The following is a 27,999-nucleotide window of genomic DNA, read 5'->3' on the forward strand; positions in this document are numbered from 1 at the left end:
AAGTTTCATGGTAGGTGCATGTCCACTGTATGAGAGATAACCTAAAAAGAAAAATCCAGAAATCACAATCTATGATTTTTTAACAATTTATTCGTGTGATACAGCTGAAAATAAGTATTTGAACACCAACATTAATATTTGGTAGAGTAGCCTTTGTTTGCAATTACAGAGGTCAAACGTTTCCTGTAGTTCTTCACCAGGTTTGCACAGACTGCAGGAGGGATTTTGGCCCACTCCTCCACACAGATCTTCTCTAGATCAGTCAGGTTTCTGGGCTGTCGCTGAGTAACACGGACTTTCAGCTCCCTCCAAAGATTTTCAATTGGATTTAGGTCTGGAGACTGGCTAGGCCACTCCAGAACCTCGATATGCTTCTTACGAAGCCACTCCTTGGTTTTCCTGGCTGTGTGCTTTGGGTCATTGTCATGTTGGAAGATCCAGCCACGACTCATCTTCAATGATCTGACTGAGGGAAGGAGGTTTTTGGCCAAAATCTCACAATACATGGCTGCAGTCATCCTCTCCTTAATACAGTACAGTCGTGCTGTCCCATGAGCAGAAAAACACCCCCAAAGCATGATGCTACCACCCCCATGCTGCACAGTAGGGATGGTGTTCTTGGGATGGTACGCATCATTCTTCTTCCTCCAAACACGCATAGTGGAATTATGACCAAAAAGGTCAATCTTGGTCTCATCTGACCACAAAACTTTCTCCCATGACTCCTCTGGATCATCCAAATGGTCATTGGCAAACTTAAAACGGGCCTTAACATGTGCTGGTTTAAGCAGGGGAACCTTCCGTGCCATGCATGATTTCAAACCATGACGTCTTAGTGTATTACCAACAGTGACCATGGAAACAGTGGTCCCAGCTCTTTTCAGGTCATTGACCAAGTCCTGCCGTGTAGTCCTGGGCTGATTCCTCACCTTTCTTAGCATCATTGAGACCCCACGAGGTGATATCTTGCATGGGGCTCCACTCTGATTGAGATTGTCCGTCATGTTTAGCTTCTTCCATTTTCTAATGATTGCTCCAACAGTGGACCTTTTTTCACCAAGCTGCTTTGCAATTTCTCCGTAGCCCTTTCCAGCCTTGTAGAGTTGTACAATTTTGTCTCTGGTGTCTTTGGACAGCTCTTTGCTCTTAGCCATGCTGAATGTTTGGGTCTTACTGATTGTATGGGGTGGACAGGTGTCTTTATGCAGCTAACGACCTCACACAGGTGCATCTGATTCAGGATAATACAGTGGAGTGGAGGAGGACTTTTAAAGGCGGACTAACAGGTCTTTGAGGGTCAGAATTCTAGCTGATAGACAGGTGTTCAAATATTTATTTTCAGCTGTATCACACAAATAAATTGTTAAAAAATCATAGATTGTGATTTCTGGATTTTTCTTTATAGGTTATCTCTCATACAGTGGACATGCACCTACCATGGAAATTTCAGACCCCGCCATGATTTCTAAGTGGGAGAACTTGCAAAATAGCAGGGTGTTCAAATACTTATTTTCTTCACTGTACATACACACATATGTATGTAAGGTGTATACAAAATAAATACGATATAAAATTGAATTTACTTCAGGGGCCACATTCAGTCCAGTTTCATAGTTTCATCTTGAATGGGCTGGACCAGTAAAATATTGCTATAATAACCTTTAAATTTACACTTGAAAATGTTTCTTTGTTGTATCTATCTATCTCTCTATCCATCCATCCATCCATCATAAGTCCAGATTGGAGTCCAGGTGTGAGGGCAGCCAGTCGATATTCATTCATCCTCCTCACTGGGACGATGGACGCTGTGTTCAGCCTTGGAGAGGGAGGTGGTAAAGATCCAGACTCAGTGAGCCCGTGCCCACAGCTCTCCAGAACCTTCTCAGGGATGCCGTCTGGTCCTGCTGCCCTGCGGTGGTTCACTGGTACGCCGCTCACCCTCTGGCACCGTGAGCCTGGGGTGGGTGGAGCGGTCGGCCACTCAGCTTCCTTCCTGTGACAGCCAGTGGTGGTCTTTATGGCCTGCCACATGCTCCGGGGTCTTTGGGTTAGGGTCCCCCCCGGAGCTCCGCCCTCACTGCTCTGGGCATCGATGTGTCTCCAGAGCTGCATCCTGTGCTCTCAGGAGACGTTGGACCTCACCATTCATCCACAGAGGTATAGAAGATAGGTTGTTCTGACATTTCATAAGAGGGTTTTTTCATGGAGAATTATTGAAAGTAAAACACAGACAGGACCGGAGCCGGGAGTTTAAGATGGAAGTGCTGCAGCTGGAGAACAGTCTGGATAGAAAACAATAAATATTCTGAATCTAAGCAGTTCACTGCTCCTATTAAGCTGCCGACACAATCCTTCGTTTTATTTATTAATCCACAATTGATGGATGGAGCCACAGATCAGTGGAAAGAGTCCAGAATGTGATGTCTGTGGATATTTACAATAAAAAGATTTGAGTTAGAGGGCGGGAACATGTTCTGGACGAAGAGCAGAGAATAGAGGTGAAGATCATCTCTTCTGAAAGGCACAAACACAATTACATCTGAACTTCAACTCAAAATAAAACCCTGTGATGCCACACCTTTAAATACAGGTGGAAAACCTTTTACAGTGTCTCTTAATTATTCAGGGAAATCTTCCACACTCTAATAACCATGAACCATAATCATACAGGTGCTCGGTTATCTTGATCTGTTTTACTATGAATTCCATCTCCTGTCCACTTGTCCACTGCCTCGGACAGGACAGAGGTTTTGGTTAGAAACTCAGACAGTAAGACGGAGAGCACACACCATAAAGACCAGCTTTTTTTTTTATTCAAATGGGTTACACTTTATTGGGAAATTAAATAAAACACAATGTTGTGAGGGGAAATCAAAACAACATTGTCCAAAGTGTTAAAACTACATATAAAAAAAGTTGAAACGGAAGATTGATCGCATATATCTGACAGTGCGAAACAACTAATGACATTAAAAGCAGGTCCTGTGGGTGGGTGGGGGAGGGGGGTGACCATGAACTGCAGTCCTAATGAACCACAGTAAACGTACTGAACAGTAACCACTGAGGCGCCTTGTCTGCTGCGGAGATCCACCTGGTCCGGGAGGTTTGCTACGAGCTGACGTCTGCAGATTCAGCAGAACTGCAACACAAACACATTGATCCACATTTATCGTCCCGAAAAACCAGAAGAATCTGGAGCGGTAAAGTTTCCGTACCGAGTCGGAGCCCATCAGTCATTAAGGGACTCCGCACTGTTTTACTTAAACCTGGTTAAAGCTGGAATCTATTGAATGACGGAGCCTCATTTACTTTTTATTCTGGAATTATCTGTATGCATTTTACCTTTGAGGACAATCACAGCAATAAGTTGCACTTCTGACCTTATATCTGATCATTTTAAAGTCATTTTAAAGCAGTCATTTTAAAGTGTATTGAGAAAAAAAATAGAAATGAAGCAAAAAAAATAAAAAATTCTTTCTTTTTTTTAACCCAAATTGCCCAGCGCCACCACTTTCCTAGTTTGGACTTCCCGCTAACAGTGAGAAGGCAGGTTCACCTGGACAGGTGAGCAGTCCATCATAGGACACACACACACACACACACACACACACACACACACACACACACACACACACACACACACACACACACACACACACACACACACACACACACACACACACACACACACACACACACACACACACACACACACACACACACACACACACACACACACACACACACACACACACACACACTTTGCTACACAGTAAAATAGTCAGTACAGCTTGTATAACAGTGTAAATCTCATTACACGGCCATTAATGTCTAAACTGGTGGCAGGAGAAGTGAGAACACCTCTAAGAGAAAATGTATGAATTAGACCCAAATAGCCTTTTCCCCTCCCCGGTGTCATGTGACTCGTTAGTGTTACAAGGTCTAAGGTTTGAATGGGGAACGGGTGTAAATTTGGTGTAAATTTGGTTTTAATTTGGCGTTATCGCTCTCACACATTCTTGTACTCGTCACTGGAAGTTCAACATGGCACCTCATGGCAAAGAACTCTGAGGATCTGAAAAAAAGAATTGTTGCTCCACATAAAGCCGAGGCTAGAAGAAGTTTACCAACAGCCTGAAACTGAGCAGCAGCTCGGAGGCCAAGACCAAACAGCGGTTTAACAGGACCGGTTCCACTCAGATCAAGCCTCGCCATGGTCATCCAAAGAAGATGAGTGCACATGCTCAGCATCATATCCAGAGGTTGTCTTTGGAAAATAGATGTATGAGTGCTGCCAGCATTGCTGCAGAGGTTGAAGATGTGGCGGTCAGACCACGTGGGGGGTCAGCCTGTCAGTGCTCAGACCATACGCCGGACACTGCATCAAATCTGCCTGCATGACTGTCATTCCGAAGGAAGCCTCTTCTAAAGATGATGCAGAAGAAAGCCCACAGTTGGCTGAAGACAAGCAGACTAAGAACCATGTCTGGTGGTCTGATGAGACATTTCGGGATGTATTCACTTTTGTTGCCAGCAGTTTAGACATTAATGGGTGTGTATTGAGTTCTTTTGAAGGGACAGTAAATTTACACTGTTATACAAGCTGTACACTGACTACTTTACAAGTGTCACTTCTTCAGTGCTGTCCAATGAAAAGACATAATATAATATTTGGAGACATTTGAGGGGTGTGCTCACTTTTGTGACATACTGTATATATAGATTTAAACCTTTACAGGTGGACTTAATGTGTCCTTCTCTTAAGTTCTGAATGCTCATGTCCAACTGTCCACTGGTTCAGCACTTTTTGCACAACTTGCTGTTCTTTAACACAGAAAAACAGGCAGTTATCAATAATCTTCCTGGTTCAATTAGAATTGGTGTTTAATCATGCCATTCACATTTTGACATCATGAGACGGAGACCAGACCAACTGAGTAGCAGAACCCTGCCATTGAAGCTTCAAACAAGAAGTTCTCAGACCAGGTGTCCACTGAGACACAGACAGACTGGAGGAGTCGCATCCCACACTGATGTCCACTTCATTGTGAGCAGTGTGGAACTGGATGGTCACTCAACTCAGGACAAGTGTCAGACCATTGGAAACCATGCACCGCCTGCAAGGTACCTGAACAGACCGCCAGGCACAGGGGTCATCCTGTTCATCCATCCTCGTCACCAGACGAGTCTTTGGGAGTACTGGTGGTGTTACAGTGTGAGCAGGTCTGCCGATGCCAAGTCTGTTTCTCTAACCTCTAGTCGATACAGAACTGCCCCAATACAGAGTGACCAACATCATTCATCCAGTCATTGTGATCCTGCATGAACAACACAGGCCTCAGTTCTTCATCATGGGTGACAAAGCGCCCGCAGCATGGAGGAGGCATCATCACTAGTGAACGGCTGCTGGAGACTGGGGGACCGCAGATAGAGTGACCCGCACTTTCTCCAGGCCTGAACCCAAAGAAAACCCCTGGAACCAGAACCTCAATGACCTGAGCGCCGCGCGTCAGGCCACAGCTGACAGTAAGTCCACTGAACAGCAGGAGGCGCCGCCGTTCAGCTGGATTTGATGCTAACAGTCACATGACAAGCCATTGAGACATGGACATGTTTTGTTGTGGTTTGCGCTTTCCATAAATTTTCACCCAAAAGTCAAACATCCCAACATTTTCGTGAGTGTGTGTTGGAGCAGGAAATGATCAGAAAGTTAAAGTTTCAATGAACTGAAGGGATCATGACCAGGAAGAAGTCTGAGTGTTTTCAATCAGATTCCATGACAGGCTGACCTGTGAGTCCAGGCTCCTCCTGATGTGTTAAAGTGTGAAGTGACTGTACAGAGAGACAGACTGAAATGAAAGAAGCCACATACCTTCCATCGATTTCCACACTCATTGCAGAAAACAAACGTGGTCATTGGCTCATCAGCGCTGCGAGTTTGAACCTGAAACAGAAAACTCAGAAAGTCTTTCTCCAGATCGTTGCACCCTGGACCGGAGCAGAGAGAAGAGGAAGTGGGGGGACGTACCTGTGTATAGGTGCAGCACTTGCCCTTGCATTTTCCACAGGTGAAGAGATCCGTCTGCGTGCCCCCGGTGGTGGCCATCTGGTGGTCCCGGACAGCCTCTTTGGTCAAGTTCTTCCTCATTTCCTTCAGCTCGTCGCTGGCCATTTCCTGCAGGAAACACACCGAGTTAAGCGTTTAGAGCCCAGCTTTAAGGACGGCTGACGCAGTGAGGAAGACTCCGGTTATCAAAGCTTTTCCAGAGCGATGAAGAGAAGAAAAGACCTGCCGGAGCTGTGATGACTGTCAGCTGAACAGGACTGAGGGTCACGTCATGCGAGATGCTGACTGGTATGGATGTTAGGCGTGTGGTGATTGGCCTCAGGAGCTGTCAATCATGGATAATGATGATGATGATAACAGTCCTTCAGCCAATAATTTAGCAGCTAAATTTAACAGAGGTGATTTATGATATTAAGCTCCAGTGTTGATTACAACACCGGAGCACAATCATTATCTCCTGTTTTGTGTTGGACGCTGTTGTGGCCGATTCTGGTTTGAACAAAGAGCCCAAACTAAAAACTCTGCTGTGTTCAAACTTCAAATTTTCAGGCAAGTTTCAACTGACGTCCAACAACAACATACATGACGGAGGACATTTTGGAGGAACGTGCATCGTCATGATCACATTGCGAGGTTGCAGACCCGTGACGGAGGGTGAACCTTAAACACGCGAGAGAGTGAACTGGCAGTGAGGACGGATGGCAGCTGGTACCGTTGCTCACTGGTGAGGAGGCAGATCGCCTCGCAGGGACGAAGACACAAAGACAGAGACTGACCTCTGCTGTCATCTTGGCCATCCTCTCCGGAGTCACGCTCCCACACAGAACCGTCCTCCTCAGGTTCGGGTTCTTCACGTCCTTCAGATTCGAGATCCGGCTCCGCACGCGGTTCTTGTATTTCATGTCTGTGTTCTTAAACTCTTGGAAGATGCGTGCCAGTACGTCAAGGACTTCAGCTCATCAGACAGGATTGAATAATTATTCACAACATTTGAAAATGTACCGTCGCCTCCATCGCCTGGTGTGATGCTGCTAAACACGTCGTTAAGGACAAATAAAGTCTCTATTTAATTTGTTTTAAATACAGTTAAGACAAAAAAAAGTTTTTCAAATATTCATCGTTGAAGTAACTTATCTATTAGTACTTTTTACCATTTGAACTCTTACATTTCTTTTAAATGTATTTTCTTAATAGACGGGAGCCATTTTCAGGCATTTTAACAGTTTAACCTTTTTCAGCCATTTCTTTTTCTTTTTTTGTCTTTCAGCGGTTTCAGCCAGTTGAAGTTGTTTCCACTAAAACTTTGCTTTTTTCTTTTCCGCACACACATTCTGTACAAACTCACAACTTATTGTGGGTTTCAATCATCCCCTGAACTCTTCTGGTTCCAATGTTTAGTTTCCTCCCTGTCGGTGGACAAACACGAGGCGAGTCACGACTGAAGCCAAAATGTTTCATGAAGTTAAAAGTTCAGTTTTCACACAGGATATATTCCTCGATCTGTGCTCCGAGCTCGTCACAATCGGCTCCGATGGCGATGTAGTCGTCTGAAAGCAGAAACACGTGTGAGTGAGCAGCTGAATCGGTGCGGGCGGGCGAGTGGCGGCAGCGAAGCGTGCTGACCTCCGGTCTGCAGAGCATTGGCCAGCATCTCTCTGCACTTGAGCCGGATGGAGTCGGAGGTGCTGGGAGCTCGGGGGAAGGTGTTGATTAGTGTGTTGGGAGTCACCTCTGCGGCTTCACTCCGGCTGCTGGAGTTACTGCTGGAGCTGCTGTGGGAGCAACCAGGGAGCTTTAACACAAGCAAACCGGTTCGATTCCCACACCCAAGTCATCAGCAGAGCGGAGAATATGAAAGGCCGGGCGGTCACCTCTCCTCTTTAGCCTCGGGGCTTCCCTGTGAGGGAGAAACCATGGGCGGAGTCGACTCTTTCCTCTTCTCATCAGAAGGTTTGTCTGCTCCTCCCGGCTCGTCTGCAACACACAAGTCCAGAAACTCAGCAGAGACATGGGGAGAAATAACAAAGGCACACAGCGCCGCAGCCTCTCTCTTTTAGTGAGAGGAGAGTGGAGGTTAAGCAACAACTGGATAGAAAACACATACACACTCACACTCACACACACACACACACACACACACACACACACACACACACACACACACACACACACACACACACACACACACACACACACACACACACACACACACACACACACACACACACACACACACACACACACACCAGTTAACCTCACTTGCATGTCTTTGGACTGTGGGAGGAAACGGGGATAACATGCAAACTCCACACAGGCAGGATTTGAACCCATGACTTTCCCATTGCCCCACTGTTCACTGCCCCCTACCCACTACCCCACTCTGTGACCCTTCACCACAGGACAGTGCAGCTCTTCAAGTTACCAGAGTTGATTAGTTCTTCATGTGTTTGTGTTTGTGAGAGATGAAGAGGAGCTGCAGCTTGTTAGGAAGAGTTAGTTTCAGTTTCAGAGCTGCTGCTTTGTACAGTAACAACCAACACGGTAGAAAGTTGGATCAATTCTGGTTTAGGGGTTGTTGAGTTGAGCTACGACCAGCAGGAGTAGAAATGAAGAGAAATAACAGGATGTACAGGTAGAAACTCACTGCTGCAGCTAAAGGTGCATCGACTGATATCAACTGATCGACTAATGATACTCAGAATTTTAACAGAAGCGATATGTGCAAAAAAACAGACAAAACGCACAAATAAACCCACATGAGAAACTACCAAATATTCTGATACTAGAATCACATCTATGTTTTTTGAACAAAGGATGAAGCTTTTTCTTATTTATTCTCACTTCATTCTCACAATTCTGACATCAAAGTAAATCTCATAACAGTTATAAATGTTGTATCCTTGTTTAGTAAAACTAATAAATAAATATCAATAAGATATCCATCCAGAAAAAGAGAATTCGCATCCTCAGTCTGTAACACAAGCAGCAGCTGTAAACATATCAGGTAATAAAGAAATGTGAAATGAGTTTGAATCGGAAAAAGAAAATCTTTTATAACACAGTCAAGGATATTTTGGAATTCTTTGAACTTAAAAAAAAATTATAATAAAAAAACAACACTGTGACTAAAAAGACAAAATAAACAATCCTGTGTCATGTATAAAGACAAATATATATGTGGATGCACAAGTGACCAAAACTACAATTATTTCACAATTTATGACTTCAAAATGTCTTTAAGTACGATAAAAAATAAATAAAAAAAAGATTTCTTTACTGCATCCAAATCAAACTGTGAGTGTCTTATATAATAATTGATGCTCTATAAATATTTTATAATAAACAAACCGACCACAACAAAACAATGTCACTGAAATGTGATGGACACATGAATTTAAGAAAAGAATAGAATAAAAACTGCAGCATGCCATGAAGATGAAGTGTTTATACTCAGTTCAGAGTATAAACACTGACTGATTCTTTCTGTTGAAAGAATCAGTCAGGTGCACCGACTGTTTTGTTTTGAAACATGCAAAACAGAAATGCCTGAAATCTTAAAAAAAGCAGCATTTATCTCAAAGTTTATTCTGTGACTGTCGTCAACAGTTAAGTTGCAAGAAACAGGAAGAAGTTAAAGAACATGCCTCGTAAATCTTTACAACTATGATATATGGATTCTGACTATTGAATGAATTACTAATGACTATGACTATTAATCCCTACCCAAAAGCTTCTTCCAGGACTTGATCAAGGACTTGGCGAGAGCTGTCACCTCCTCGTCTGTGCTCTGCTTGCGTATGGCGTTAACGGACATCCCGATTCTGGTGGACTGTGGAGAGACACTGCAGTCAGAGCTCTGCGGTTACGCCACGTGTGGCGGCGAGAATAAAAGGCAGGCGTGACCGGCAGCGCGTACCTGAAGTAGCTCCAGCGTCATGGGGACACTCCGTAGCTCTTTCAACAGATCCAAAGCTCCGGCCTGTGGAGGAGAGGACCGAGTCAAACCGAGTCACAGGAACCATCATTCACACAGGAACTATTTTTCTCAGCCTGACTTTGAGGACAGGAGTGTGTAGGATGTGACTGACTGAACAAGAGTTACAGTCGTGTTGTTTCTACATCAACATTGTCAACATGCTTCAGAAGACACTGACATTCAGACATGTCCACGGGACGGCGAGCAGCTGACACGACTATGTCTAACAAATCATACCTCAGCAGATTGAGCTCATAGTGTTGGATCAAAAAGAGTTGATAACCCATTTAACAAGGAGATTTTGTTGTGTAAAGCTGCAGCCTGCAACTCCACAATAGATGATGTGTACATAAATATAACAAGTCAGTTTATTTGTCAGTGTATTCATTGTACTCTCTTTTTTGTTGTATTTATTATGCTCAAAATTATAATGAAATGAACAATCAAAGAAACAATAGTTTGGTTATAGTCCTTACTTCTTTTCAATCATGTAAACACAGAATATCACATATCTAAGATAGATTTTCTTTTACACGTTTGTTTAATTTATTTAGATGTTTTTATTTAATTTTTCTATTATGTTTGTTTTTTACATGTTCAAAATAAATAAAGACCAATGAATCAGTAAAAAGAGCAAAACAAATGTGTTGAATGGATGAACATGTTATAAATTACTAATAATCTATCTATAAAGTGTTATAATGGTGTGTTTACAATACGCAATTTAACATCAACTGTGTTCAGAAAGGAGGAATAAAAACAAGAAAAGGTGATCAGAATAAATAACTAGAGCTTTATTTACTTTGTGGGCAGAGGGAATAAATCAAAATAAAGGTTTCCCTGTGCTCATTTAAATGTTTTAAATCCCCTAATAAAGGAGAAATAGTCTGCTCTGTTTACTTGTTTGGAGCTCCTGTACTTCCAGGGCAACTGATCTAAGTCCCTGTGAAGGTTCATTGCGATGCTGTGAAGATATCAGAGATTATATTAGACATCTTCTGCTCTGTTTACTTGTTTGGCGCTCCAGGACTTGTGCTGCAGCTCGGCGGCCAACAGGCGAGCTCATCGAGCCACGGAGCCGAGCCCTTCATCCTCTCACTCATCCACACATGCACTGATAAGGACATGAGGATGCTCGGCTTTCAAAACAAGAGTAAATTAATTTGAGCTGCTGTTTGTCTGCGTGGTCGAAGCTGTCATTCCCAGCAGGATGCTACATGCTAACTTAGCATCCGTCCAGCCGATGCTTCACGGAGCTTCAGGTAGCAGCGAGCGGCTAACAGCCGGGGCTTGTTGTTCAGTGACAACAGAGGTGGCGTTAATGTGGATTAACACACAGCGGCAGAATTTAGTTTCCAAATTAGACTCCACTGACAGAGAAGCAGGGTTTAGTTTAGAAAGCTGTTCCGCTAACCGGCGGCTAATGGCTCACGGCTAACTGCTAGCTACAACTTCATCCTCTGTCCTCACCCCGTTCTTCTTCTGCGCCATCTTATCCATCTTCTTCGCAATTCGGATTATATCGTCCTCTTCCTTCTTGCCCATGGTGACAGATGTGGTGGATTGTCGCCCTCTCCCTATGAAAATGAGGTTTTAAAGAGAGAGAAAAGAGACGACAAAGAGCTGCACACAAACACCCACCCAGGCCTGACGAGCAGACACAGGATCCACGATCGACAACACAGGCAGGAGCAATCGAGCCGGAGCGAAGGAGCTGTCAGAGCGCAGACCATCGAACCGACCACAACAAAACAGAATAAAGCAAAATAAATTACTGCAATAAAAACAAACAGAGCACAAAAACCAAACAGAACGAAATAAAATAAAATAAAATAAAATAAAATAAAATAAAATAAAATAAAATAAAATAAAATAAAATAAAATAAAATAAAATCAATCAATCAATCAATCAATCAATCAATCAATCAATCAATCAATCAATCAATCAATCAATCAACCAATCAATCAATCAATCAATCAATCAAAGAAAATAAAAGATAACAGACAAAATAGGATAGAATACAATAAAACAAAATATAAAAACAGATAAAATAGAACAAAAATGAAAAAAGAACAAATGACAGAATAGAACAGAACAAAACAGAATAGAATAGAATAAAATGCAATAATTCAGTTCCAGTGTTCCACCACACAGAGTAATACTTAATATTTTATCGGTAAATAAAGTGTTAGGGTTAGGGTTAGGGTTAGGGTATCACAATAAAGAAAATAATATGTGAAGTTTGATGAAGATCTCCTCTGTTTCTTCCAGGTGGGAGGATACTTTATCTGAAGGTGGTGCTGCTGTGAACCAGAATCAGGATAGACCTCAGTCTGGACCTCCACCCAGTCTGTTGAAGCTGCTGTCCCAGCATGCATCAGTGTGAAAGCCAATGAAGTGTCCAGCAGATGTTGAAGGAGCTCAGCTGCCTCAGAAAGTGCAGACTGTGGTCCTTCCTGTAGAGGGCCTCAGTATGTCTGGGCTGATTCTCCCCCACAGGGAACTCTGACCTCTGAATGGACGGAGGTCAGACACCTTGTTCCTCCCAAGTCTTAGCCTGGGGGCTACATACCAATCATTTAGGTGATAAAAAATACCTTTACATCTTCATACACATTTTACATGCTTACATCTCAAATGTGAGCCGGATATCAGCGCGCCAAGTGTTGAGACAAATTTAGTCCTTGGGTTGCAAGTTTGACCCCCAAGGCTTTTTGAATTTAACAAACATTTTTTAAACATAATTCATTAAAATCATAAAATACTGTAAATGTGACCAACTTGTACTGTGTGTATGTTTGAGCGCATTTCTTATATTTTGAAGACAAAACATCAGCTGCACTAAAACGTTTTCTTTTTCTTTTTCTTTCTATTTTTCCTTAAGGAAATACACCAATCTTAGTGATTAAAAAAAAACATTTTTCTTAATTAAACCTTTGTGAAGCTTTCATTGAAATGGTTTGGAATTAAAAGTTTCTACCCTACAGTGTTGTTGGAAGATATTGTGACACCAAAAGGACTCTTTCACAATATCTGATTGGAATAAATTCTTTACTGGATCTACAAAGGCTGTACAAATTTTTGTTCACTTACTATTGTACTTAGTACTGCAGTTATTATTTAATAGACTCATTAAGTGTCTGCCTTTTTTACACTGAACAGTCAATCTAATAAATCTACTTCATCACCATTGAATTCATGAGCAGAAATGTGCTTTATTAAATTTCATGCACTCAAGACAAATATTTGGTTTTATACATTCAGTGCTTTGGGTGTTCAATCCCTTTATGCCGTCAAGGTTGCTGCTGTTAAGCCTTTTCCTAGAAATCCGTCTATCGAGCCGAGTGTTTTAACAAGTTACAGGCCAACATCCACAAACTGAAGCATGGTGAATCACTCTGCCATGAACAACCAAAGTGAGTGAAACAGCTTCTGTTTTGCTAAGTGCGCCCCCGTGAGCACTTCTGAAGGCTGTTGGTAAGAATCAAGGAGTGACCTTTGAGTGTCACGGTCGGGCCGAGCCGCATTCATGTGGCAACGACTGACTGTTAATTTGACTAATCCAGACAGATCAGCGTGTGGGGAAACCGCCTGGAGACTGAAGGTTACACTCACTCCCAGTCCTTTCAATAATTTACAATCAACCATAACAACTAAAAATAACTTATTTACAGGACATAAAATAAACAACACGAAAAGGTTAAATGCTGAAATAAGATTCACATTTTTCCACCAACTAGTGAGAAATCATGGACGTGTTGTATGATAATAGATGTTGATAGAGTGCAAGAATCAAATGAAACAGTGAACCAGGTTGACTTTAAAACCCTCCACAGACCTGCTGCATCGTGAAACAGTGAAAGTAAGTGACAATATGAGCCTGTGAGGAGGAGTCGTGTTCTTCCAGACTCTGTCGAGGCAGTTAGGTGTTGGCACAGTGTCTGCTGCCCGCACTGACCAGCTCTAACCTCTTGATGCTATTTCGCCTTGAGCCGCTGTGTGATCAGCCAAGACTCAAAATCTGTCCTCAATGCATCCAAACCTGGAGCAATCCTGCTCATTTCCCAGGGTTTTCTCAGCATCAGTGTCTGGACGTAACCTCAAACTCTGACTGTGCTCTTATGAAAACTATTTTCCAGCCCTGCAAAGGGGTAAAAGTGCTTCTTAAAGCCTTTTATTCTGCCTCCCGCTGTCAGCACACAGAATCTTTAACCTAATCCCTATTAGGCCAAGACGACTCAAATCTGATTACACCGGCTGCCTGCAAATTACAAATAGCCCTTCAGCACCTGTGGGATCTACAGGGAGTTCACATCATTTCAGTTTCCTGAACCTTCATCAACACTCCAACATACTCATTTGGATTTAACTGACTCATCACCTAATCCGTCCATCCCTAACCCCCTCCTCTAACATCACGGGAATTCAGCCACAATTCAGAGATTCCTGGAAAGATCTGTGTGTTTTATTTGTACTCTGAGATTACCTGGAGACAACAAACGGGCCTGCTTGTGATCAAATGAAGCGAGTCGCCTCTGATTCTCCAAAGTGAGCATCGCCAACCTGCTGGCTGCGCCTTGTTTTCTCCCGTTACCTCATCTTGATATGCTGATTAAGTGTGAGCAAAGATTAAGCAAATTAGTGGTGATGCTGTTGGGCCTAAAATAGCCCTGAGACGCTGCTGCTGAGAAGCTTTGGCGAGCCGTCGGAGGAGGGACACTTTCTGCTCTTTATTCTGCTCTTTTTACCAGAAAATGTGAACAATTGGGTAAGTTTTTGTTCCTGTTACCTTCCTGCATGTTGTCAGTTGTTTCATTCATTAGTTACAGCTTGTTATTTATCTGGTATTATTGAAGTGTGACTAAAGGCCTGAGAATACTGAACGTTTGTTCAGAGACTGTTCGGCGAAAGTACGATTTACTTCTGGAAAAGCTCTCATAGCCATTCAGAATAACTCAAATGCTTAACCTTTCAAAGTAAATAAAACTTACTAAAAATAATGAATTGAATTCATTCTAATTTATCCAAACACCGACGTCTTGTATTAGTGTTTTTATTATAGCTCAATTGTTTTACCTATTAAAATCAATTGATTATTCGATTGTTCTGTAAGTGTTTTATTACTAAATATGTTTATACTCACACCAGATAACACACACACACACACACACACACACACACACACACCCACACCCACACCCACCCACACAAACAAACAAACAAAATGATTTAAAAAATGTTTTTATACCATTTAAATTGAAATCACTATCAATCAGGCATGTTTTGCTTTACCTGATATCTTCAGTGTGAAACATGAACACACAGAAGTTAAATTATTTGTTTTTCAGCTCTAAATGTTGTGACTGCAGGAGGTCGTCTAAACAACCAAAGATGTAGAAATCAGTTTCAAAGTCTTTTATTTAAAAAAAAGTTGATGAATTAAAGGAGGGGGTCTGTCTGGCCGGTGGAATGAACTTAAAGAGTAAAAATGTGAAAGAAATCAATGCCTGCTTCTTTTTCCTTCAACTGTCAGTCTCAGTTACTCCAGAGTGACATGCATGTTGTTGATTTGTTTTTACAATGTGGATTTAGTTGTAGATATGTCAGTAAAGTACTTCTTTGCATTAAGACAAAGACAAAATATGAAATTGCTGTTATTATGATATCATAACTGTTATTTCTTGATTCGTGTTTTTAATTTTTGGCCCAGTTGAGCGATGAGGGTGCTCCATGTGGCCTCTGAGCTAAAATGTTTGGTCAGTCCGACTCAAAGGATCAAACATCAGTAAAGGCAGCAAAGCTAAAATAAATGAAGGTCTGGGAAGCTTTTGTAGAAAACAGTTGTGTAAAAGTTGACCAATCTAATCAGAACCTGTTCTGCTTGTTGTAGCGCCCTCGGCCCTCAGGATGAGCAGCACGCCTGTCCAGGACCCCCCTGTCCAGGGTCTGTCCTCTGACAGTAGTCAGACGTTACCCTCCAGACCTCTACAGCATGTCTCAGACCCCTCCGCCTCTAAGAGGGTGTGCTTCTATAAATCCGGCGACTATAAATTCAGTGGGCACCGCATGGTGGTCAACGTCCGCATCTTCAAGACTTTCGACGCTCTGCTGGACGCTCTCTCCAGGAAAGTGCCTCTGCCATTCGGAGTGAGGACCATCACCACGCCCAGAGGGACTCGCCCCATCAAAGCTCTGGACGACCTGCTTGACGGCGGCGCCTATGTGTGTTCGGACCAGAAACGGGTGAAGCCTCTGAACCTGGACGAAGTGACCCGGAGGCAGGTACCCTGGAACACCACCAGACCTCTCAGCGTGGGCCAGGGACCCAGACCGGGTCAGTTCGGCCAGAGGAACAGAGTCACCGGCAGACCAGCCAAGGTCACGGAGAGGGTGGCGGTGCGGACCCCCAAGAGACTCACCGTCATCAAGAACAAGGACCCCACTGTGAAGCGCACCATTGTGTTACAGAGAAGAACGGCGCCCACATTCGATGCCCTGCTGGATTATCTCTCACAGATTCTGCAGTTCCCTGTGCTCAGACTCTACGCCACCGACGGAAGAAGAGTAAGTCTTGCGTGACACTCAACATGGAGTCAGGAGTTTTACATGAAGGAACCCATTTCTGTATTAAATCAAGGATTACTGGCAGCAACAGCATATTAAAGCAAATCAATTGTCTAAGAACTGTTTTCTCCTTCAGTACATTCAGTTCTATTAAAACAAAGCTGAACTCTTTCACCACACATTCTCACCTGGTTTGGTGTTACACAATCAGACTTACAAGCAGAGTGAACATTGGAGAAGAACTGGGTCCTCATCCAAGATGGCGGCCATGCTCCATTAGTCAGAGTGTCTAATTTGTATGTCTGTCAAGCTCATTTTAGAATTACTGGAAAAAAGACTAATTGTTGTTTTCAGCCTGTATATTGATCAGTGAAGCAAGGAGGAGCCAAGTGGAACAACTCACAAGTTCCAAAAGAATTGGTCCGGACTGAATGATGAATCATAATTACTGTTGATTCACTTCAGAAATGTCGCCTCAATGGAAAATTGTGCAAAGATGTTTGTAAATTGGTACAAAAATGTTTCAAGAGTGAGCTACTCTTCAAGCATTTTTCTTTTATTTTCATTTTAACTGTTAAAAAAGTTACATCTCAAATAATCAGAGATGTGTTTCCTGATTGTTCAATGTTGAAACAAAGTGAGGGGAAGAAAACTTTATACCACTGTCACCTTAGAAATGTTTTCTACCACTTTAAATCTTTTAGTCTCTTCATTTACATGAACATTTATTCTCATCAAGGGTTGAGCTGCAGGTATTCGGATACTGAGTTCCACTACAAAGTCATGTGACTGTTGTAGGTCCGAAAAAACAACAAATTGTGTTTCAAGTTTTAAAAGAAGCAACAGAAAACCTTTCGTACCTCTGGACAGACCCTGAATCCTTGGTTTTCCTCCTTCCAAGGATTATGCTAAGCTAACTAGCTCCTCGCTTCAGCGTCAAACATTTTGACTTAAAGCAAATAAAATGGAGAGTTTCACTCTTTTACTTTCACCGACAACTTGCAGCTTTGTCTGGAGCTTTGAGACACAAACTACTGGAAACTTATGATAATGTCTGATAAACTGAAACAGCCGTGGCAGCTTAAAGGAGCCACAAAATGCTCAAATAACCAGTAGAACAGATAAAAAGGCAAAACAGCCTTCGTGGCTAAAATCTGCTAGAAATGGCCAAAAGGTTTTGAAATGTAAAATGTCGCAAAACAACAATTACAGGTCAAATCATTTATAAAAAGAAAAAGAGCTGAAATAGCTCGAAGGTTAAACTGCAAAAACTCACCACTTTTCACTAAATTTTCCCAATTTTCCAGGAAATTCAAAGCTATCAAAGATTTGATTAGCAAAATGCTGAGACTGTAGGAGGACAATTCCAATAACAGATTGATCGTCTTTATGTTTGCGTGTTCTGTCTGTGTGTGAGTGGGCTTCTTTTGTCCTTGTGCTCTGGTTCCCTCCTCCAGTATAAACCTGGATCTGAGGCGAGCTGGAGACTAAATGTTCTGTGTGTCTCTGAGTGTGTGTCCTGTGACCACCGCTCACCTGTCCACACCTCATGTTGGAGAGACCCTGTCCTGCAGGGCCCTTCATGAAATGTGTGAAATATCGGAGGCTCATCGCACGACGGTTCGGAAAAATACAAAAACAAAGACAAAGTTCACAGAAATAGTTGTGGAATTACGACTAAACCAAAGACCAGGAGAAAAGTGAAAACAATATTTTTTCCTCTTCATTCTTAAAAGGTTTCCTGTCCACACTGCGGCAGTGCAGGAAATAGCAACAACATGAAAGTGACTCAATACGATGTCATCGTTTCCACACGTCGACGCAGAGGCGGCATTTTCAAAATTCTCAACTCTGGAAGACCTTTTCAAATCAAATCGCCGTGTGGGTGATCGGATCAGAACCATGCAGTGAGATGAAATGGTCTTGTCGTGTGGACAAGGCCGAAGAAACACATCAAGTTCCTTCTCAGGTCAAGACCTGCCAGACTCTTTTGATTGGGACGCCGTCACCAGGCGAGCCCCAATGGGAAGGACTGAAAATGTAAGAGTGCCGGAGCCGACAGTGACGTCTCCCCCTGTTTTGTCGACACATCCCAGCCACATGAACATTGTCATCCACGCAGGATCCTTTGACGTACTGCAAAACAGAACCGGAAAGGACTTTTCGGTACCAATGGAGACACTGAAGGAGTCGAAATCCCCAAATGATTTCATTTCAGACCCCAGTTCAACCCTGGGAAAAGAAATGGAATCTTTCTGTCGCTTTCTAGCCTGAACATCCTTCTCCAGGGGAATAAAGTTCATCAACAACTTCAACCTGTTTTAGAACTGTAAGGACCGCTTCAAACCGGAGCGGGTCCATCCGTATCACTGGATCCAGACTGCTCAGTACCAACATACAGTACATCATACCCATAACTCACTCAGTCACTTCGACCTGCTGAGCAACTGCAGCCATTCAGTTAATGAGTGGAGGAGTCAGAGCCTTCTACTACTCAACCCAGACAAAACTGGGTTTGTTCACTCAGGACATCAAATCAAGCAGAAGTCTGGGATGAAATTCTGGATGAAGATCTGAAATTCAACAATCATATGAAGAAAATGACAGAAATCAGCTCACTGATCTGAAAAATCTCATCAGAATGAAAGAATTTCTGATCAAACAAGATTCAGAGAAGCAGATTCGTACATCGGATTATAATAACAGAGGGTGGAGCACATTACACTTCACCAACAGAGGGTGGAGTAGATTACAATTCCACAACAGAGGGTGGAGCACATTAAACTTCACCAACACACAGAGGGTGGAGCACATTACACTTCCCCAACAGAGGGTGGAGCACATTACACTTCACCAACAGAGGGTGGAGCAGATTACACTTCCCCAACAGAGGGTGGAGCACATTACACTTCACAAACGCACAGAGGGTGGAGGACATTACACTTCCCCAACAGAGGGTGGAGCACTTTACACTTCACCAACAGAGGGTGGAGAACATTATACTTCACCAATGCACAGAGGGTGGAGCACATTACACTTCACCAACAGAGGGTGGAGCACATTACACTTCACCAACAGAGGGTGGAGAACATTATACTTCACCAATGCACAGAGGGTGGAGCACATTACACTTCACCAACAGAGGGTGGAGCAGATTACACTTCACCAACAGAGGGTGGAGAACATTATACTTCACCAATGCACAGAGGGTGGAGCACATTACACTTCACCAACAGAGGGTGGAGCAGATTACACTTCACCAACACACAGAGGGTGGAGGACATTACACTTCACCAACACACAGAGGGTGGAGCACATTACACAATTGTGCTCACAAAATTGCCCCTTGAAATGAATCAGGAATATAATTTTGAAGAGATGCAGTGAAGCTCATGTAGGAATTAATTATTTCTATGTTGAAAATGTAGAACGATTCAGTTGTTTGCGAAGGAACCTGGAACCGCGTGACGTGACAGGTTCTTTGACGAGAGGACGTAACACTTGATTGGGACGATTTGGGACACCAAATACAAATATGTGAAAAAGGAAAAGTAAAGTGGATCCAGTGAAAAGGATGAGCGTGTGTGAGAGAGAATGTGAAAAGGTTCGAAGTATTTCATACCCATAATCGCTTAAAATTAAGATTCTTAATTGCTTGCTAAAACGTATATCCTTCATTTCTTTTAAAGCATTAATTTATTTCTTTTATTTTCTTTCTAAAGCTTTTATGTAATTCTGTTATTTCTTTTTTAAAGGACTGTGAATTGCTTTCTGTCTGAATGGTGCTCTATAAATAAAATTGCCTTGCTTTGTCTTAAATAACCAAAATGAAAACTGTTTTTCTCTCATATTGATTTCACCCACTTTTCTTTTTTACCATTGAAATCATGTGTATCTCTTAAAGCTGAGACTAAGATTTGTGTTCGAGCCACGGCCATCTGTCTGAATCATAAACTTCAGCACTAATGAAAGTGGTTGTTAAAGCGACTTGTTGCCTTTGGCGGAGGCTTGATGTGTGGAACAGGAACCTGCTGCTTCCTGTGACTTTGAAGCGTCCACGTGTCAGACGTGTTTGTCCTCTGCCCTCAGGTGGACGGGCTCGCCGCTCTGATCCTCTGCTCTGGTGTGGTGGTGGCAGCGGGCAACGAGCCCTTCAGATTAGGGAGCTCCGGCTCCCACAGGCCGGGACAGATGGCTCCAGCTACCTACATGGACACTGTGGAAACGTCCATGTTGCAGCCAAGACTTGGTAAGTTTCTCAGAGCCTCGGTGTCCATGGACAGTGTTTCTCTCTAAGAAGCACAAGCTCTGCATGGTGATCTTCACAGTTACTCAGTTATGTCAAAACATTCAATGGCGAGAAAGTGGTCAGAAGATCGTACAGATCAGTGGTCTGAAGCATTTATGAGCAGTAGAGACGTTTATTTAAAACCTCTTTACACCAAATAAAATTCATCTGGAGCCATAAAACATATTCAACCTTTAAATCAGCACAATACAGCTCATGAAGTTCTATAGATTTACTACTTAACCTTTTTGTTAGTTTTCTGAAAGTTTTTAAGCCATTGTAACTCTTCATAACATTCTAGCTGTTTTTTATACTTTTTCTAATGACTTTAATTATCTAAGCAATTTTTTGCCATTTCAGTCAATTCAGTGACTTTACCTACTTTATTGCTCTACCTTTTTAGCTGTTCTACACCCTTCTAAGTCACTCTGAAGCATTTCAGATTTCTTATCTTTCATTTAGCATGTCCTTTGGGCCATTGTATGTGGTTTTAACAGTTTTAGGGCGTTCAACATATTTTGAACACTTTTTTGTAATTTCTCTCCACAAATCGAACATCGAGGTAAACATGACTCAGCAATGACAGACAACATGCAGGTAACAGAGTGGGATCAGACACAGGTTTTACTGGATCAAATACTGAACGCTTCTTTACTTTAAAGGTCTTTTCTGTCACTTTGAACTGTGACTTTGGATGTGTGGTGTTTAAATGTTATAAAAACAAGATAAAAAGGCCTATTTCCATAGAATGAAAGCTTGAGCCACTCCAGTGGGACTGTAGAGCCACATGTGGTTACAGACTTCTGATGCAGATCCAGTTATTTCGGGAAGGACACAATATACTAATTAATCTGTAATGATCCTAAATGGTTGATATACAAGTTACTTTCTCTTCCTCTGGACTTCATAAACAAAATCTTGGCTGTCCTTCTGTAGGTCTCATGGCAGCGAGCTCTATGAGGTAGTTTTGGTTTTATTTGACAAAACCTTTGCATATCTGCTAAAAACTCTTTTTTCTGCTTGATGATGTCTTTTGTTTGCACAAGTCAAATACAATTTTTCTACTGGCAACAGAATTATTTATAAGTGATGGAAAACTGTACAATTTCCCCCGTTAGGCCATCAATCAAGTACAATTCTCATGCTGCAAAGCAGTTTCTAACACAATTATTACAGAATGATATTAATATAGTCTTCATTTCTCTTTCTGTTTCCCTCCTCTCTTTCACAAATCCTTCTGACCAAAGAGAAGAACAAACCTCTCTCGAGTGGAAGAGGCTCGAGGAACTTCTCCTTGTCTTCAGAGCGATATATCATCAACCAGATAAACAAGTGTCAGACTGGCAGCGAGAATCAACGCGATGGGTCGTTTGAGGCAGAAGTCAACCACACGTCTGTAGACACGTATGGAACCGGGAAGAGAGACACTGGACGTCGTGCCTGCATCGTACCTCAGGAGGACGACATCGAAAAGTCATTTCGCATCAATCAAGATGGCAGCATGACCGTGGAGATGAAAGTTCATCTCACCATTAAAGAAGAGGAGATGCTTCACTGGACAACAACCCTGAGCCGCTCCACCATCAGTAAGAGGACCGATTGTGCTTCCGTCTCCGGGTCAGGAAACAGCTCACCGGACTCCAACAACGCACTCGCCAAGAACTCCTCCAGTCTGAGTGACGGAGAAACAAAAGAAGACAACTACAGTGCTGGAGCCAGGAAGGGTGTTGGCTTCAATGAAGAGCAAATACATGAAGGCGACTCTTCAACAGCTTTGGGAAAAGCAAAAAGCAGCTTCAGCCGCACCCCGACACCGGGCCCCCGCAGGGTGAACAAGAAGGCCTCGGTGGAGAGTGTGAAGATGCTCACTGAGTCCGGGCTACAGGAGAGCACTCTGGGACATTACGCCTACATGGAGAGGACGGCTGACGGCGAGACGATGGAGGGATACTGCGTCGTGAGGCACAGTAGCAGCAGCAACCGTCGACCAATCCCAAAACCTCGGAAAACGGCATCTGCAGATAAAAGCAGCAAACGCTCCAGCTCCTCCGTCAGGTCTTCAGGAAAAGCCGAGGTCCTTCAGATCCAGAATAACGGGATAGAGGTTACAGAGACTGTCATGCATATTTATGAGACTCAAGGTTGCTATGACAACTATTCTGCAAATGAGGAATATAGTGTAGACAGTGTTCTGAATCAGGGCTCCACTCCTGTTCCAGGAAGCAAACAATCCACTGACTCAAGGCCTCATTCACTGAACAATGACTGTGACATAGATTGTAGCTGGCAGCCACCTACTGCTGACTCACTGCAACGGCAGAAAGAAGAGATGTTATCGCTGTCTTCAGATCCTGTACCTCTGACAGCTGAGTTTGCAAACAACCGGTCTTCAAATTCACAAAGCCAAGACATTGTGAAAAAAGAAAATACGACAAAACATCCAAAGAAAAAGCCCAGCAGGTCTGCTGGGATTCAAAAGAATTCAACCTCAGCAAGCAGCTCAGACGCACTGTCCAGGGCCAGCAAAATAAACCCTTCAAAGAATAACAAACATTCGTCCACTGAAAAGCTCAGCAGTGATACCAGTGTGAGAATAAAGAGTTTGAACTCATCAGAAAGTACCAAAAGTGGCCAATGGGCGAAACGAGGAGAGAAAAAATTTGAAAAGCCTCAATCAAAGAAATCACTTGAAGAAGAAAAGATTGTCAGGAAAGACGCAGCCTTACCAGTTAGTGCTGCAAATGTCAAAAGAACTCCTCCTAAAACACAAAACATAACTAAAGCACTTACTAGGGACAATGGCCATAATGTCAATACTCCATTTGGAAGGTCTACAATGAAAAAGAACATGTCAGATATTTTACAGATGAAAAAAACAACAATGTTGGGTAAAAAGACAATTAGCAAGCCAAAGTCCATGACAGAAAACAGAATCTCACCAACTGAAAATCCTCTTGAGCTGAGTGAGAGTGTTTCTATGCCTTCACTCAACCCCTCGCCTGCTGAAATCCACCAGTACGTTGAGAGCTGGCTGGAGAACGTCAGCGCAGATCTCGTGCCAAATGCAGAGGAAACGGTCACGGAGGAAGTGCCGCCGCAAGCGAAGGTTATATTTCAGATTGGTGGTGATTCTGAAGCAGAGGAGAAAAATGAAAGTCAGAGTCATTTAGAAGTATGTCAACCGACACTCAGTGTTACCATGAAGAAGTCAATGTCCTGTTTGTCAGTTCCTCTTCAACATGAAGGGCCGAGCTCGTCGCTGCTGAACACTGAAGCTCGAGGTTTATGTGTTTCAATGCCAAGTGTCAGAGTCGACTCTGACCATGTTGAGAGTGCGCTGAGGTCGCACAAATCTGCCGAGGCCATCGGTCCACAAGACGACGCCTCTCCGTCCCATGTTATGAGACCAACAGCAAAGCTAAAACCGGTCCTGAACCAACTTTGTTCATCAATTCAGTGCATCAGAAGAGCGTCTGACTTCAGCACGTCCAACCTGGAGAAGTCCAGCAGCCTGCCGGATTTCCCAACTCAAGTCGCTTCAGTATTTGGCTCGTCATGCAAAGCTTTCCTGTCCTTCCTGTCGGTCATGTCTCTGAGAGAAAGCTTAAAAGACTCGTCTCCTGGAGATGCCGGCCCATCGAGAACCACCTCAGAGGCCATGTTAATGATGGAATCCCTCCAGAAGATATCTGTCATCGAGGATGAGGACGAGCAGCGAGCAAGTCTGAGTGATTTGCAAAGCAGAGCGTCGTCTCAGTTCAGGGAGCGTTGGAGGGACTTCTTGATGCTGAGGGAGAGGCTCGAGAGTGAGCCGCTTTCACCAAAGGTCTCAGAAACAGAGTTTGCTCTGGATGTCGTATCCGATGGTGAGGACGTTTTTGATGATCAGCATTTGCGCATTGGTGAGCTAATGGAGGAGCTGGATGTGCCACAAGATCTCCGAGCAGAGATCACGTCTACAATCCAGCAGGCTAAAAGCTTTTACCCAGTGGAGGAGAGCACCTTTCTGGAAACAGATAGAAACCAGTCAGACTCAGAGGAAGGTGTGGAGCACTTTGTCAAAGACTGCAGAGCTGAATCCAAACCACTGCCAGAGATTATTAGTACTTCCATAGACGAAGGCATCGCTGAAACAAAACATGTTGATGATGGAGAGATGGATCAGTCACCAAGAGAGTCCGATCAGGAACCTGATGAACCTCAGAAGGTACAGGAAGTCAAAGAAAATGAAGAAATAGAGAAGACAGAGAGAGACTCCAGGAATCATTTAGACATAACAGAGATGTGGGATGATGAGGGAGGGAAAGATGGGGGAGAAGAGGAGGTGGAGGAAGAGGTAGAAAAAGCACATGTGGAGAATGAAGAAGATACAGACAAGGAAACTGAGAATGAGGAATCTGTTGAGAAAGAAGAGGAGGAGGCAGATGATGAACAACCAGTGGAGGAAGATGGAAAGAAAGATGAAGAGACAGAGGGAGAACAAGGGGGGAATTATCATGTTCAGGATACTGATGAGAGAGAGGGTGCTGAGGAGTCTGAGGAAGAGGAGGTCAAAATGAAAGATGAGGCAGAAGAGGAAGAGGAACCAGAAGAGAGAAAAGCAGAGATTTGTAAGGAAGAAGAAGAGAACAAAGATAAATATCATTCCTCCGAGGAAAACACAGAGCAGGGAAGTGAGGGAAGAGAGGCTGACCATGTTTCTGACCACATGGAAGAGGAAGAGGAGGAGGAGGAGGAGGAGGAGGAGGAGGAGGAGGAGGAGGAGGAGGAGGAGGAAGTCACTGAGGAGGCAGATGAGCAAGTGAAGCAGTCTGTTGAAGAAACAGATGAAGAAAAAGAACAAGAGGTCATTGAAGAGGCAGGTGAGGAAGAGGAAGTTATTGAGGAATTAGCTGAGGAGGAGGGGGACGAGAAGGAGGAGGAAGAAGAGGAAAGGGAGGAGGAGGTGGAAGAAGATGAGGAGGAGGATAATGTGAACATAGTTGAAGAAGATGTTGTAGGGGTTTCATCTGAGGAAGAGGGGGAGGAGGAGGAGGAGGGGGAAGAGGAGGAGGCAGGAGAAGATGAGGAGGAGGAAAATGTGAAAGTAATTGAAGAAGAAGATGTTGTAGGGGTTTCATCTGAGGAAGAGGGGGAGGAGGAGGATGAGGAGGAGGAGGAGGAGGAGGAGGAGGAGGAAGAGGAGGAGGCAGGAGAAGATGAGGAGGAGGAAAATGTGAAAGTAGTTGAAGAAGAAGATGTTGTAGGGGTTTCATCTGAGGAAGAGGAGGATACTGAGGATGTAGTTGATGAAGGTAAAGAAGAAAAGGTGACTGGGGAGTCTGCTGACGATGAGGAAGATATTGAGAATGTAACTGAGGAAAATCAGGATGACAACATTGGAGGCATGGATGAGGAAGAGGAGGATATTGAGGATATAGTGGAAGAAAGTAAAGAAGAAGAAGCTATTGAAGAGACTGCTGAGGAAGAGGAAGGTACTGAGGAGACAACAGAAAGGAGAAATCATATTAATGAGGCAGTTAGTGAGGAAGACCATGGAGAGGAGGAGAAGGAAGAGGAAGATGAGAGAGAACAGGAAGAGGAAGACATGGAGAGTGTTGAGGTGAAGAACATTCCAGAGAACTATGATGAAGATACAGAAAGTAGTAAAGGATCAGAGAAAACAAGGAATAGTGTGGAAGATGAAGAGGAGAAAGTGATGGAGTCTGAGGTCGAAACAAATACAAGGGCCGGCCAAAGTGTTGAGGAAGAGGAGGAAGAGGAGGAAAAGGATGTAGATCAGGTGGTGGAGGGATCAGAAGGAAGCAGCATTGAGAAAGTCGATGGTCCTGATCCTGATCTGAAGCACGAGCCGCTCCGTTCACGCGAGCTCACAAACAGTGAGGAAGATCAGGTTGAGTCACCAGCCAAGTCTTCCTCTGAGTGTCAGTGTGAGGAAGACAAAGGTGAAGGGAGCGAGTCTGCGGACGACGGAGGACAGCAGCGTGAGGAAGAGCATTCAGTGGAAATATCACAGGAGCTGCTGGACTTTGTGAACTTTGCCCTCAAGTCTTCATCTCTGATGTTCACGTACGACTCCCAGGGAAATCTCCAGATTGAGCCCGACAACGCCCGGACCGTGAACACTAAACAGATCTTGATTCCAAACCGCAGGAAGGACACTCTATATGGATCAAAATGCCTTCCAAGTCCCAGCACATCCGATTTATCTGACTACAGGCCAGAGACCTCAGAGAGTGGCGGATATAAAAGTCAGGACTCTGTGGACATTGTGTCAGACAGTGGAGAGGAGGGCTCAGAGAAACCTCCACCAACCAGGACTGAAGGGCCACGAATGGAGCAGCTGAACTCCAACCTGCTCATTGCAGGTGGAGCAGAAGCTTTGGACGGGACATTAAAACATGCAGGGAGTTTCTCCTCCAGCGACTCAGGAAATAAAACCTCCAAAGATAATCTGTCTTACTGCAGTGCTGCCAGCTCGCCGGGAGCCGAGGCTGCGACTCCTCCCGTCCCAGAGAAAGACTCACCTGAGGGGGTTCTGATCGACCAGGGGAGATGGCTGCTGAAGGAGAACCATCTCATAAGGAAATCTCCGCCAGTGTCCGGGGGAATGTACGATAACTTGGACAGCACGTCCGTGGACACGAACCCGGCTGACAATATGGAGGCGTCCCCGCATCGCTGCAAGGTGAGACAAAACCCTCTGTTGGCCATCTCCTCCTCAGAGCTCGAGGATATGGCAAAGCCTTCAACTCCAAAGTGTACCTACTACAACATGCCTCATGGGAGTGACTCAGACCCCTTCCTGGACGACTCCAGCATCAAAAGTGGGAGAAGGGACCTGAGCAGTGTCAAAGGGAGAGGCTTCAGGGTTTCACCTGTCGTCGACACCTCCAAAACCTGGGCCAACAAGAACGGCAGCCTGTCCTCATTCGCTTCAGTGGAGTTCAGAGTCCCGGACAGACGAGTTCATCCTGAGGGAGAAGCCTCAGAGGCAGAGCGGGCGGCAAGGACATCCAGTGGAGGAGAGAGAGCACTGCAGTCCCAGGACTCCCTGGAGGCACTGCACGTCAAGTGTGGCCAGTACTGCCCCATACTGTGAC

General features: G+C 43.9%; 2 protein-coding genes across 2 annotated transcripts; one reads left to right on the top strand and one right to left on the bottom strand.

The window, feature by feature from the left end:
- Positions 1-2,244: 2,244 nt before the first annotated feature.
- tcea1 (transcription elongation factor A (SII), 1) lies at positions 2,245-11,714 on the bottom strand. The gene is made up of 10 exons (XM_080477628.1): positions 11,514-11,714; positions 9,984-10,046; positions 9,791-9,896; positions 7,939-8,041; positions 7,691-7,839; positions 7,558-7,614; positions 6,844-6,998; positions 6,029-6,175; positions 5,873-5,944; positions 2,245-3,139 (listed from the first exon to the last, which is right to left on the bottom strand). The coding sequence occupies exons 1-10, from the start codon at positions 11,586-11,588 to the stop codon at positions 3,131-3,133; spliced, it is 936 nt and encodes a 311-aa protein (XP_080333754.1). The 5' UTR covers positions 11,589-11,714; the 3' UTR covers positions 2,245-3,130.
- Positions 11,715-14,344: 2,630 nt separating this feature from the next.
- Positions 14,345-27,998, top strand: LOC308109464 (uncharacterized protein; the record flags this gene model as incomplete). Its single annotated transcript, XM_080463036.1, has 6 exons — positions 14,345-14,812; positions 15,935-16,608; positions 20,698-20,857; positions 22,144-25,457; positions 26,265-26,370; positions 26,515-27,998. The coding sequence occupies exons 2-6, from the start codon at positions 15,952-15,954 to the stop codon at positions 27,996-27,998; spliced, it is 5,721 nt and encodes a 1,906-aa protein (XP_080319162.1). The 5' UTR covers positions 14,345-14,812; positions 15,935-15,951.
- Between the last annotated feature and the right edge of the window lies 1 nt (position 27,999).

The sequence above is a fragment of the Lipophrys pholis genome (assembly GCF_963383615.2).
Source record: "Lipophrys pholis genome assembly, chromosome: 1".
Classification (NCBI taxonomy): Eukaryota; Metazoa; Chordata; class Actinopteri; order Blenniiformes; family Blenniidae; genus Lipophrys; species Lipophrys pholis.